The sequence below is a fragment of the Danio aesculapii genome, chromosome 22, assembly GCF_903798145.1.
Source record: "Danio aesculapii chromosome 22, fDanAes4.1, whole genome shotgun sequence".
Classification (NCBI taxonomy): Eukaryota; Metazoa; Chordata; class Actinopteri; order Cypriniformes; family Danionidae; genus Danio; species Danio aesculapii.
Genome location: NC_079456.1, coordinates 5,519,221 through 5,533,439, shown reverse-complemented (window position 1 = coordinate 5,533,439; position 14,219 = coordinate 5,519,221). Strand labels below are relative to the sequence as shown.

The 14,219-nt window shown below is 35.5% G+C and overlaps 1 protein-coding gene across 1 annotated transcript in view; it reads right to left on the bottom strand.

Moving 5' to 3' along the window:
• Window positions 1–9,941, bottom strand: part of cers4a (ceramide synthase 4a) — a 31,375-nt gene extending 21,434 nt beyond the window's left edge. The window contains exons 1-3 of the mRNA XM_056447528.1: window positions 9,539–9,941; window positions 6,691–6,870; window positions 342–459 (exon numbers count right to left, since the gene is read on the bottom strand). Of these exons, the coding sequence (XP_056303503.1) occupies window positions 342–459; window positions 6,691–6,870; window positions 9,539–9,546 (306 nt within the window). The 5' untranslated portion in view covers window positions 9,547–9,941. The remainder of the gene's footprint in view (window positions 1–341; window positions 460–6,690; window positions 6,871–9,538) is intronic.
• Between the last annotated feature and the right edge of the window lie 4,278 nt (window positions 9,942–14,219).

Genomic DNA, 14,219 nt, shown 5'->3' with positions numbered 1-14,219 from the left:
AATATATATATATCCATGCATAATATCCGATGGCCAGAAAGTGATTAATCTTTTAGAAATTGTTCAAATTTTGAGACTGATGTGTACACTATGATCTTATATAAAATTCATCTTAAAGCATGATATGACTAAAAAGTGATTATTAACAAATATTTTCTCTATTTAAATGAGTACATTTAGCCCTGGAAACATTCAAATGAGTACATTTGGAACCGGAAACAGTGTTCCATACGTCACCGATACGTCACGACTTAACAAGCGGATAGGGCGTGAAGAGCGAGTCAGAGCTGATGATGATGTCATGTGTGCAGTGTTGAGTCAGGTGTTCAGGTGTTGTTCACCTGTGACGGCTCTGTCTTCTTCTGCAGGTAAAACGCCTCCAGTTTGGGGACGGGCGTGACGTGAACCCAAACCCTGTCACGAACACCCAGCCGGCGGCTCAAAGGCAGAGACACAACCCTACACACACACACACACAGACACACACACATTTGTTTTTGTGAATTGTGGGGGCATTTAATTGATTTACCTCCTTTTTTATACGGTACAAACTGTGTTTTCCATCTCCCTACACCTAAGCCTAGCTCTTACAGGAAACTATGAGTGGTTTTACTTTGACTTTACTTTTTCAGCTACTTTCTTTATGATTTATTTACCTTTTGTGAAATGAGGATATCAGCAATGTCATAATCCACCATCTCCTCTGTAATACCTGACTCTATACTAGGCATGGGATGATAAACGGTTTTACCACGATTTGGAAAAGTTTTTAAAACCTCTGAAATTTTGTGTTATACCAGTCTTAAAGTAAATGTAAAAAAAAAAAACATGTTTTTTATGACTATTTGATCTATTTTTTTAGGACAACAGTATCTCCTCCACATCAAAATCTACAGGTCAGCCCACAATTTAGGAAACATTTAAAAACCAAAACGCTTATTAACCAACATTCAACACTCAAACATGCTATAGAGCTGAAGTGGCTTTATTTTAAATCCAAAGACAAGACAGATATCCAAAGATGCCTTTTCAAGTTCTGTGTCAAAGAACTCTATTTTAATGATCTAGGTGCGAAATCTAAAGCGCAGGGCGCAAAAGCACTAAGAGTGCGTCCGAATCCACTTTTAATAACTATTTTAAGGATGGAAAAATACAGTCTGCGTCCTGGCGCATGGTCTAACTGTTATGGGAAGCAGACGGACAAGGAAGGTGAGTGAGTTATTAACGATGTTTATTTACAACATATGAGCACATAAGGAGAACGGAGGAGAAGTGAGTGGAGTCTGGTTGTTTGTAGAGGTCCTTGGTGGAAGGTTGGATGGCTGATACTGAGGGAGACCGAATGCACACACCAGAGGGCTTGCGGGGAAGACAGACTGATGACAAACACAAGGCAGACAGGACACCGGGAACACTGGACAAACTAGGAGAGACAGAGAGCAGATAAGTACAATAAACTGAGATCGAATGCTAGTGATTACCAGGAGGTGTTCACTCAGAGTCCGCTTCGTAAGAACGAGACCGGACACTGAGTGAAGTGAGGTGTGTGCTTATGTAGTGACTATAAGTGATTGGGTGCAGCTGTGTGTGGTTAATACTCAGGTGATGGTGATCTTTGCGTGATGCTGGTGGAAGAGCCTGGCCAATCCGTGACACTAACAGGGTTGTGCTTATTCTCTCAATGAGTTACGAGTGGGTTGAGCATAACATGCATTAAACCATTCAGAGTCTCATCTCCCATTCCCTTTAAGAGTCAGTTGTGTCATGCCATGGCACATTTGCTATTTACATGGTGGACTTTGTAAGTGTAAAAACTGAACGCTTCACTAGCAAGAAAACAGTTACACAGAGCATCTGCAGCGCGAGGATAAAGAACGATCCTCCTTCCATTCAGCCTCTTTACTTTCTCTTTACCTCACTTGCACTCTTTACTCCTTTACTTTCGTGAAGTCAACGGTGAAAACTCACTCCACTGAAGACCGCCATTAGCCTACATATTTAATTTTGTTTGTTAAGCGCAAATATTTGTTTCTATTTACTATTTCTAAATTCAGTTCTAATTTCCAGCAAACTAATAAATGAACAATAATAACAAAGTGTGGTCAAAAAACTGAGTTAAATCCAAACACACATCCTATTCTTATCCCCCATATGGTGATGCAGACGTCTCCAAAACCCGGCAGGTGGACGAATCTAAACCTGTTTTTTATTAAAACAAATATAAATATGCATATAATAAATAATGCTAATAATAATAATAATAACATTACGCTAAGGCAAATTGTCATGAATACACTGAAAAAAGTCCCCTGGGATGAAGAAGGCAGAAAATAATAATTTTTGCAACATTTTATTCTTTTTTTGTGTGTGTGTGTGTGTGTGTGTGTGTGTGTGTGTGTGTGTGTGTGTGTGTGTGTGTGTGTGTGTATTGCTGTACATCCTGTGTGTATTAAGCAATGTGTACGTGTTTAGACAGCACAGGCGCATAACTAACGTGTTCTGCGCTGGACTTTAGACCAGATTTTAGTTGATCAATGGCATGGTCTATTTCAGTTCCTCAAAATAGCAACACACCAACAATTCGCCTTTACACACCTCCTTTATAGACCAGCACACACACAAGTCCACAAAGTGGCACAAAATGTGAAAATTAGGGTTGCGCTGGTCTGAAAATATCAACAAATCGTGCCAAACGCACCTTGCACCTTACTGTGCAGGGTGTATAATAGGGCCAAAAAATCTGTGTTTTTTAACTAATAAAGACAGCAGAAGCCTGTGATTTATTTTAATAATTATTTAGCCTGACATGTTCACCTTTCCAAAATATTTAAAATGCTTCTTAAAATATATATATAATGTGTTTGATGGGGAAAAAAGATTTGTTTTTTACCCAGACATTTAAGAAGAGCATGTTTTAGAGCAGTAAGCATGATACCGTCAAACTGTGATATTTATTATCCAAGGTTATCACACGGTCAGAATCTTATACCAGGCCATGCCTACTTTATAAACATTTGTGTCCTGATATGTCACAGAAACACACACACACACACACACACACACACACACACACATACACAGTTCCTCTGGTGTAAGTTGACTCTCTGTGTAACTCCAGATTTTCACCAGAGGTGAGGATGAAGATGCTGAAGTGTGTTTGATGAATAAACATCTAGATCTGGTTACAGGAGCAACGTGACGAGCAGCTGTCCTCGTTACAGTAGCAGATTTCACAGACGCTCTTACAGACACAATGGCAAAACCACCATGACTGCTCTGAGACACAGACACACAAAAACACATTCACAATACACACACGAAACATACACACACATTCATGGTATGCATTATTCACACACATACGCACACACATTCACCAAACACACACATACAAGACACATAAAACACATACAAAACATATACATATGCACATTGGCAAAACAAACACACACACAAAACACACACACATATTCACAATATACACACATACAACACAAATACACAATATGTATATATTTAAAGAATATACACATACAAAACACCTATTTAAATGCACACACAATTTCACAATATACACACATGCAAAACGTATACATACAGTTTTAAATATTTAATATTTTTCTAAATAACACTGAACATACATGTTCAAATGTAAGTGTGTATATTAGATACTGTATTTGTAAATTTTACAAATTTTAGTTTTACATAAAAAAACTGTGGTCCCAAAAATATGATTTTTATAATTGTACTTTAGTTCGATAATAATAATATATTTTAAATGATAAAAATGCCAGTTTCACTTTCAGTTTCATCACATAATTGCTACAATGCATACTGTAAACAATCAAATAATTGAAAATGCTCATATTCTTTTATTTGCACAGTGGGATTTTACAAATATTGATTAAAATGTTTATATATTTAGCATGATTAAAATTGATATGATATGTTTTCCAATATTATTTCGCAAAAGTTTCATTAAGAAAATGCATTTACAAAATCAAAAATGCACCCCAAAGAAACATTCACATTCAGTATCCAGCCGCTGCCAAAAAGACAATGGCTCAGCAGTGTAAACATAGCAGCCGGCCATGCGTGAGTGCTGCTTGTTACAAGGAAATATTGAAAACAAACCCATGTGAAAACAATCGCCACTTTCATTCTGTCAGAGCTGACACGCTAAACTACCAGCACAACACACTCGATATCCTCATTTCAGTCATTAAAAAAACAAAACGCTGAATAATAGATCAGTGGTAAAGTTAGAAAGCGTCCCGAAGTGAAATATGGGTTCATTTTACTCTTTATACTGTAGGACGCTTGTTGAAATACTGATCGGAAAAACCCTGGAGTGCCACTGGGGGTTATTAAAAGTCTTTTTTTTACTTTAATGACTTAAAAATAACAATCTAAATTATGTTCTAATTAATGTCAGTAAAGTTACTAGTCATATATGGTTACTCACCTGATAAACGTTTAACAGTAGGAAATTAAATAGATACATACATTATTATTATACATTCATTCATTTTCCTTTGGCTTAGTCCCTTTATTCATCAGGGGTGCCCCCAGCAGAATGAACCGCCAAATTATCCAGCATATGTTTTACACAGAGGATGCCACAACCCAGCACTGGGAAACACCCATACACACTCATTTACACACACTACGGCCAATTTAGCTTATTCAATTCTCCTATAGCACATGTGTTTGGACTGTGGGGGAAACCGGAGCATCTGGAGGAAACCCACACCAACATGGAGAGAACATGCAAACTCCACACAGAAATGCCAACTGGCCCAGCTGGGACTTGAACCTGCAACCTTCTTGCTGTAAGGTGACAGTACTAACCACTGAGCCACTGTGCTGCCCATTATAATAATTAAAATACAGGAATTATACACTGACTATCGCTTTTTAATTTAGTGTATTAAGGAACAAATTGATATAATTATTGAAATCAACTTTATGTCATTTACTTATCAAGCTAATGAGTGGATTCTGACCTACAGTAACTTCTGATGGGCTCAACACTCGCTATAAACATTCGCTATGAAAGAATCAGCATATCAAATGTTTGCCTTAATCATAACTCTATAATGCGATATGATTATTTAAATGAGATGCGCGGTTTTGGTTTCACTTTTACTTTCACTGCTGAGTGCGCTCATGTCATGGCTGTCGTCACTTTGAGAAGAAAAAACATACATGCAAATAATGCCTCCTGCGCGGCTCCTAAACAATCACACTGCAACAAACTGAACGTTATTTACAACTTTATTACCTGTTATTCACAGCCTATGCAGGTTCTGTTCACTAAAGTAAACATCGTTCTAAGTCACACGCGTCCACTCTGTGGTAAACAAACAGCTTACGGTCAGCTCACGTGTGATTTTGTAGCCACGAATACATCATTACATGAAGATAGAAATTACATGTTGGGGTGAATTATACCTTATAAATGCAGAATGTGACACTTTCAACACTATTTCGAGGTGTCCACATTGCTGAGCAACGTATATAAAACAATGTAAAGGCTTGTGTGAACGCCTTTATGCTTCTCTGACCTAGAAAATGTAATTGGCTGAATCATAGAAATGCTGGATTAAGATCGTGTGGGGGGTCGAATCGAGATCACGATTTTTTTTTCGATTAATTGTGCAGCCCTACGTGATTCTCACATATGACTTTTTTTGTTTTTATACACTCGCAAATATATATATATATATGAAATGGTGTCATTAGGGTTAGAGTTAACCCCAACGGCATAAAAAAAAATAGACAAAATGAAAAGAGTGGAAAGATCGGGCTTACTGTTTTAGGCCATGATCACGCTGAATGTGCTTTTTGCGCAGAGAGGCACATTTTTTGAATGGTTTTCTAATGGCCGCGAGCATTTTACACACTGCTTATGCGCCCCTCGCATTTTTGCCATTGCGCTCTGTGCGCCTGCAGCTAAAAAAAAGTCAATCGTCCCAAAAAATTGTCCAATCAAATGAAAGCAGAGGCGGAGTTTCCTTTGAAGTGACAGCAGTGTTTGTGTTGTCAAGACGACAACAGAGACTTTTAAAGATGGAGGAGACTAGCGGTTGCTGTTTTAAGTTATGCGGAGCTGTATGACTTCACAAATCGTGAATATCACAATATTATTATATATTACAATTATAACAATATCAACAGCAGAGCTCGCGCAGAATATGCAGCTGATTCAGTGGTTGCCTAGCAACATAAAAAGCGCAGCGCACTTCCCTTTTTCTTGTCAACAAAAAAAAAATGTTCGCCTCACGTTCTCAAAACAGAAATGGTATGATCCTGCCCAGGGGTGTAGTGGACATTTTAAAAGTGCGGGGGGACAGCTGTATGAAATCCAAAAGTTTACATTCTTAATTACCTGTTTCTAAATAGTCTGTCTCTAAAAGTGAGGGGGACATATCCCCCCCGTCCCCCCGGTTGCTACGCCCCTGAGCCTGCCTAACTTTAGTATGTGAGCATGGGCATCTATTAAAATACACACTGAGCATTTACTTTCCTTTTAGGCTATATATGTAGATACAAACACCTATTTTACGAGAATCAAAAGTGTCTTGTGAAAACCTACATTGTCTATGCAAATGTAAAAGTAACCTCTCTGTAATTCACACCCCTGAATATATCATTCAATGAAAACATATATGTAGCATTGATACTGACCTTTCGAATACAAAACGCAGGGCGATGAACCCCAGGGCCAATGGGAATGAGATGAGCAGATCTCGCGGTACGGGATGCCGACTTCCCTTCGACGTTCCCTCTGCGATGTCTTTCCACGTAACGCCAGGAGGAAGCCAGAAGTCTTCCCGCCATAACCAATGGTTTACGACTTCCTCCAATCTGTAGAGAGAGAATTGGAAAGTTAAAAAAGCTGACAACTTATTGCAACAGATACTGATCATGAGGATAAATCTGAATGGAGCAACACCACGAAGTCATTTTGACAACTAGCTACGAGTAAAATACAAAACTTTGTCATATAAATATAATTAAAGTGTCTAGAATTAAATTGAGGTAAAGTTGGTTTTATATTCACAGATTCAGACTTTCTCCTTAATAATGTAATTTCAGAAAAGTATTCTTTGCCAATTCTAAATAGGAAAATCTTATTAGCAGCCAATAATTATCAAAGTACAACATTGTTTCCAGTCAAATAAATAGTGCTAATGTTGTTTTAAACCCATACTCACATGTGATTTCAGGGCGAATATTCAAAGTATCATGATAAACAGTATAGAGAGCGTGTCACAAGTTGTCACTGAATGAATATAAAACCAACTTTACCTCAACTAGAACTAATAGCAGAAATGTATATTTTATAAGTTTAGTTTAAGTCCAAGAATGGTTAAATTTACACTGCCACCACCAGCTGATCACAGATAAATAAGTAAAACGCTATGAAATTATGTACTTTAACATCTATTGTTGATGTAGGTCTGCAGTGACTGCAACAATCCCAAAAACCAGTTTAGCAAAACTTCTAAAAGTATTTTTGAGCAATTTTGTGATATTGGACTCAGGGTTGGAGCAGGCTAAACTAGCGCTCTAGGCAAATGACGATCATCTGCCCTCACAAGGGTTTATGCCGCCCCGCTCTTTGGGGGGGTGGATGTTTGGTCTCATGCCACCCCTTGCCCTAGGCGATCGCCCATATTGCTCATGCCTAAATCCGCCACTGATTGCACTTAAAATAAATTACAATAAAATAAAAACGTATTTTCTGTACTTAGCTTTGCTCGTTCAAAGCACTTGTGGAGTCTCATTTTAGCATTAGCCATTTTACATTAAATCCGAATTAAATGTCGAATTAAATCCATTCATTTATAGAAAATACCCCTGAATAACCTTTAAAAAACTGCTTAAATCAGCCTAAGCTGATTTCCAGTTGTAACTGGAACCAGCCTGGAAAATGACCAGCTAAAACTAGCATGATTTAAGCTGGACATAGCTGGTTTTGACTGGGCTCCATGGCCAAAACCCCTCCAAAACTAGGCTGGTCGACCACCTGTTTTTTTTCAGCAGGGAAATTATAACTTGATTAAAGATAAAACTAAACAATCTAATGACGTGTATTTTTCACAGAGTGTTCAAAGTACACATCTATGTCCAGGGGCGTAGCAACCGGGGGGGACGGGAGGGGGGGATATGTTCCCCGCACTTTTAGAGACAGACCATTTAGAAACAGGTGATTAAAAATGTAAACCTTTGGATTTCATACAGCTGTCCCCCCACTTTTAAAATGTCCAATACACCCCAGTCTATGTCATTATTGAGGTAAAGTTGGTTTTATATTCGCACATTTGTTCAGTGACAACTTGTAACATGCTCCCTATATTGTTTACCGTGGTACTTTGAATATTTGGTCTGAAATCACTTGTAACTTAAGTATGACTTCAAAACAACATCAGCATTATTTATTTGACTGAGAACAATGTTGTACTTTGATAGTTTGATAGTGCTAATTTGATTTCTCTATTTATAATTGGCAAAGAATAGTTTTCTGAAATTATGTTAAAGCCCAAATGTGTGAATATAATCCAAATTTACCTAAAAAATGACATACATGTGTACTTTGAGCACTCTGTGAAAAATACATGACTATCAGTTGAATTTAACTACAGAGATGAGACTAAATTGCAAAACATTAATCTAAATATTTGTTTCATCCACACTATTAGCCAAATCAATTTTCAGAATGATTAATGCACCAATTCACAATAAAATCTCGTATAAACGCCAGAGGGAGTCCAAAAACAAACTGTAAACAAATCTATTAGCTTAACATTTTAGAAAAGATGTACAGAATAAACTAAGGTAAAGTTGGTTTTGCACATTCGTTTAGTTACCACTTGTGACATGCTAACTTGTTTACCATGGTACTTTGAATATTCGGTCCGAAATCACATGTAAGTATGACTTCAAAACAACATTAGCACTATTTATTTCACTGTAAACAATGTTGTACTTTGATGGTCATTGGCTGCTAATATATTTTACCTATTTAGAATTGGAAAAAAATACTTTACTGAAATTATATTATTAAGGAGAAAGTCCAAATGTGTGAATATAAAACCAACTTTACCTCAATAATGACATAAATGGGCACTGTGAGCATGAAAAAACATGACTATCAGGTGAATTTAACTACAGAGATGAGACTAAATTGCAATTAATTAATCTAAATATTTGTTTCGTCCACTTTTCAGGAGGATTAATACACCAATTAGCATTAAAATGCTATATAAACGCCAGAGGGGAGTCCTAAAACGAATAGTAACACAAACATATTAGCTTAACAATTTATAAAGGATGTACAGAAGAATAATAGGCCTACATTAAAAACTCATTGATTACTTATTGCAAATAAACAAAATAGCAAACAAACGCGACAGACCACGCCCACTCCACAACAATCGGACCATTATGTAAACGATCAATAGCACAGTCATATTTACATATGCGATTATGTTAATAATTTATGCTAATAACAAAAACCCATCACTGTTACCTGTTCATGCCTGTCAATGATGAGACGTTAAGCTTAGTAACCGATTTAAATAAACCACAGGCCTCTTCAGCGCTCGTCTTTCCGTGTTTTATGTCCGTTTTTCGTTGTAAACGTTATCCATCATCACGAGCTCCAAACAAAAACAAACCCTCGCGCAGAATCTTCCGGCAAATAATCGCAGGAATCCTGACGTCGACATCAACTCACATCCAGCACAGCAGACCGCGGTCCTCAAGAGGCTTCAGCGAGTAAAACTGAGGCTTCGGCGAATAATACTCTCATTAAATGATCCAAGAGAAGCGAAAATTCACGATGAAAAGTATATTTTAGCAGCAACATCTCCTCCGTCTTTCTGTCCATCAGGGAAACATTGAAAGGTGCTTTTTCCCCCACACAGAGCCCGGTATAGACGCCCCCTGTCGGCTAACATCAACAATGTGCTGGCCTGTATCCAACCTGGTGAAAGGGCTGGTTCTGTTTTTCCTAAAAAGTGGACCTTTTTGCAGTTATACTCTTCATTTTCTATTAAATTATGATATTTAAATACTGCATTTTAGTGACATTTTAATGCACTATTTTAGCTGAATTAGCTTCTCAGATGGTCATCATAACTGCACTTTTTGATGTATCAAAAATATTTCCTAAAGATTTATAATAAATACATGTGAAATAATACTTATTTTTAACATATATAGTTATTACATCATAAATCATTAGAAAAAATAGGAATCTGTTAGAGTTTTAAATTAAAAACTGTAGTCTAATGTCATTTATTATAACAAACTCGCCAGCACATTCGACTTTCCTCAGTCAGAAAATATTCCTCAGTAAAAAATAATTAAAACATAATAATAATAATATAATAATAATAATAATAATAATAATAATATAATAATAATAGTAATAATATAATAATTATAATAATAATATAATAATTATAATAATATAATAATAATAATATAATAATAATATAAAAATAATAATAATAATCATATAATAATAATAATAATATAATAATAATAATAATAATAATAATAATAATAATATAATAATAATAATAATAATATAATAATAATAATAATAATATAATAATAATAATATAATAATATAATAATAACAATAATAATATAATAATAATAATATAATAATAATAATAATAATATAATAATAAAATAATAATAATAATAATGTAGAGATTCACCATTTTTCTAGCCAAAATAGTATTCAAATCAATTTCAACATGGGCCGCTTTTGGTGTATCACAACTTGCTCATTTTTTGTTTCAAGAATAAAGTCCACGATTTAGAATAAAAGTGACCTGTAAAATGTTTTCTCTGTTTAAAAGCAGCGAAAGAAGACTTCTCGTACGTCAGATTGTAAAATGAAAATATTTGTTAGCATTGGCCAAAACTGATTAGCTAAAGTCACATCGAAGCGTCAGCCAATTCCGCTTGGTCTTAAAGCCTTGATGGGTTATTGTCACTATTTATGATGGCACAGCAGTCAAAATAGTATAAATGAGCTCATGTATGGGGCAAATTCTGGATCTTTGTCAGTGAGGGGAGTGTCTTCCGAACCACCCGAACCCTACAGGCCTGTTTTGTCAATACTGATAAATATGTAGCAGTATTTAAATGACACTTTATCAAATTACATTCATTCATTGTCCTTCGGCTTAGTCCCTTTATTTATCAGGGCTCACCACAGTGGAATGAACCGCCAACTTATCCAGCATATGTTTTACACAGCGGAGGCCCTTCCAGCTGCAACCCAGTAGTGAGAAACACCTATACACACTTATTCACACACACACTCATACACTACGGCCAATTCAGTTCATTCAATTCACGTATACATATTCACACATGTCTTTGGACTGTGGGGGAAACCCGAGCACCCTCCAATTAAATTATTATTATTTTTTCAAATATTTCCCAAGATTTTCAACACATTTTTAGGCAAATGGCTAAGTACCTGATTTATTTTGTCATTGCCATGAATATTTTAATAAATAGAAAGACTGGAAAGAGGATAGGGGGAAGTTTATATCCTTGCTCTGTTAATCATCACTCGGGAAATATTTAAAAAACAAAAACTGCATATGCATGTTTTTATATGACATTACTTTTATTACATATAACAAATATAATCTAACATATGGGGCGACACTGTGGCTCAGTGGTTAGCACTGTCACCTCACAGAAAGAAGGTCGCCGGTTCGAGTTCTGGCTGGGTCAGTTGGCGTTTCTGTGTGGAGTTTGCATGTTCTCCCCGTGTTGGTGTGGGTTTTCTCCGGGTGCTCCGGTTTCCCCCACAAGTCCAAAGACATGTGTCATAGGTGAATTGGGTAAGCTACATTGTCCGTAGTGTATGTGTGTGAATGAGTGTGTATGGGTGTTTTCCAGTGATGGGTTGCATCTGGAAGGGCACCTGCTGCGTAAAACATATGCTGGATAAGTTGGTGGTTCATTCCACTGTGGCGACCCCAGATTAATATAGGTACTAAGCCGAAAAGAAAATGAATGAATGAAACTGGCCATAGTGTATGTGTGTGAATGCGTGTGTATAGGTGTTTCCCAGTACTGGGTTGCAGCTGGAAGGGCATCCGCTGTGTAAAATATGTGGTGGGTAAGTTGGCGGTTCATTCCAACCCTGATAAATAACAGGATTAAGCCAAAGGAAAATGAATGAATAGATGAATCTAATATATATATATATATATATATATATATATATATATATATATATATATATATATATATATATATATATATATATATATATATATATATATATATATAAATACATAAAAACGTATTGTTCTATTATTATATTATATTTTATTATATTATATTATATTATGTTATATTATAGTGTATTTTATTATTTTAGTGTGATGCATGTTTCTCAGTCATGCATAAATGAAGAAATTAAGTTTTTGTATTCATAAAAAACAGATTATTATAATAAATAAAACAATTACATTTACCTAAAAACGAACTGAAATGTGATTGTTCTACATCTAGCCATCTTAAACCATGTTAATAATAATTTTAGAAGACTTTATAAGCTATATTATAAGAAAATTTTGAATTTAGTTTTAAATGTAATCATTTATTTGTATTATTTTTTAATTATCTAATACATTTCATATGTTCATTATTAATATTTAAATTAATCACATGCAAAATCCTAATAGTAAAACTATACCATTTTAGTTAATCCATGCTGGAGTTATAAGGAGTTATTATAATAATGTAGTTTTAACAGTTAAGAGCTCGGTAAACACATTAAAACATGCTTAACATTTTGATCATTTTCAATGGGTGAAATCAAGTGTTGTTTTGCTGAGTCTCAGTCTCAGATGCATTTTCTCTTTCCCTGCGTTGTGTTTTTGCCAAGGAAATGATTGACAGGTGTTATAAGGTTCTGCCAACTTACTGTATGAAGCCATTTAAGAGAGGAATGCACATCAGTCCTGTCCGTCTGGCTCCTGACAATGCATCTACTGTCAGAGTGAATCAGCATGATGTCTAAAGCAAGGAAATAACAAAAACAATTGCACTGTTATATCATCATATATCTTTTTTTTTTTGGACATATTATGAAAAGTTCTGCATATTGTCGACACTATGTAATTCATCTGCAATTTGCACGGGTCATTTTTCTTGTTTATTTTCCCTTTAATGACAGTCTTGTAAAATGCATTGCATATGTTATATTTGGCTTGTGACATGCATGTTTTCCCAGGGTTGAACACATTAAATGCAACGCACGCTGCTGAAAGCCAATGTAAACATCAGAAAACCTGAGGACAGCCTTGATGGTGTAGTAGACAATGTATTTATTGTATATTCATATGAGTTCCCATGATGTCAGACATAGACAGTTTCATGATGTAAATTACAGCACATAGATTCAATTATATTTGATAAATCAATGGCATTTCATTTAATTTACTTAATAATTAGTGTTGGGCAAGCTACTTGAAAAATGTAGTGAGCTAAGGTATTAGCTACAGTACTTAAAATGTAGCTTAACTACACTAAAACCTGCCCTCGGGGAAATTTAGACTATTTTTGCAATTTTTATTTTTAAATTGAAGCAACTTAAATCCAAGTCAATCATATCTTAGTGATCACTAAAATTGTCAATGAATCATATGAGGCAGAATTGTTCAGTTATTTACTGTAAATAATATTGTACATAGTATATAACAGCAAAAACAAAAAAATCCAATAAAACCAGGTGTTACACATTTAAAATACTATAGTAATGTATAGTAAAGCTAATTTTGACAGCCCTGATATATATATATATATATATATATATATATATATATATATATATATATATATATATATATATATATATATATATATATATATATATATATATATATATATATATATATAGCCAAACTTCCTGTGCAGAGCTGCAGTCTAGGCGGAGAACGCTGGACGTCCATCATGGAGAAGCTGCAGGTTTGATTAGGACACCGGGGGGTGATCAGGCTGGCCCACAGGATCAATGCGGAGACTCGTCTGTCACAGGGGTCTTTCAGGAATCAGCCTCAAGCTCTCCGCTCCTCCATGACCACCACAACGTCAGCTCGGGATATGGCCTGGTCCAGGATTATGGATAACTTGGCATCATTTCTTCAGAGGTCTTGGATCACATC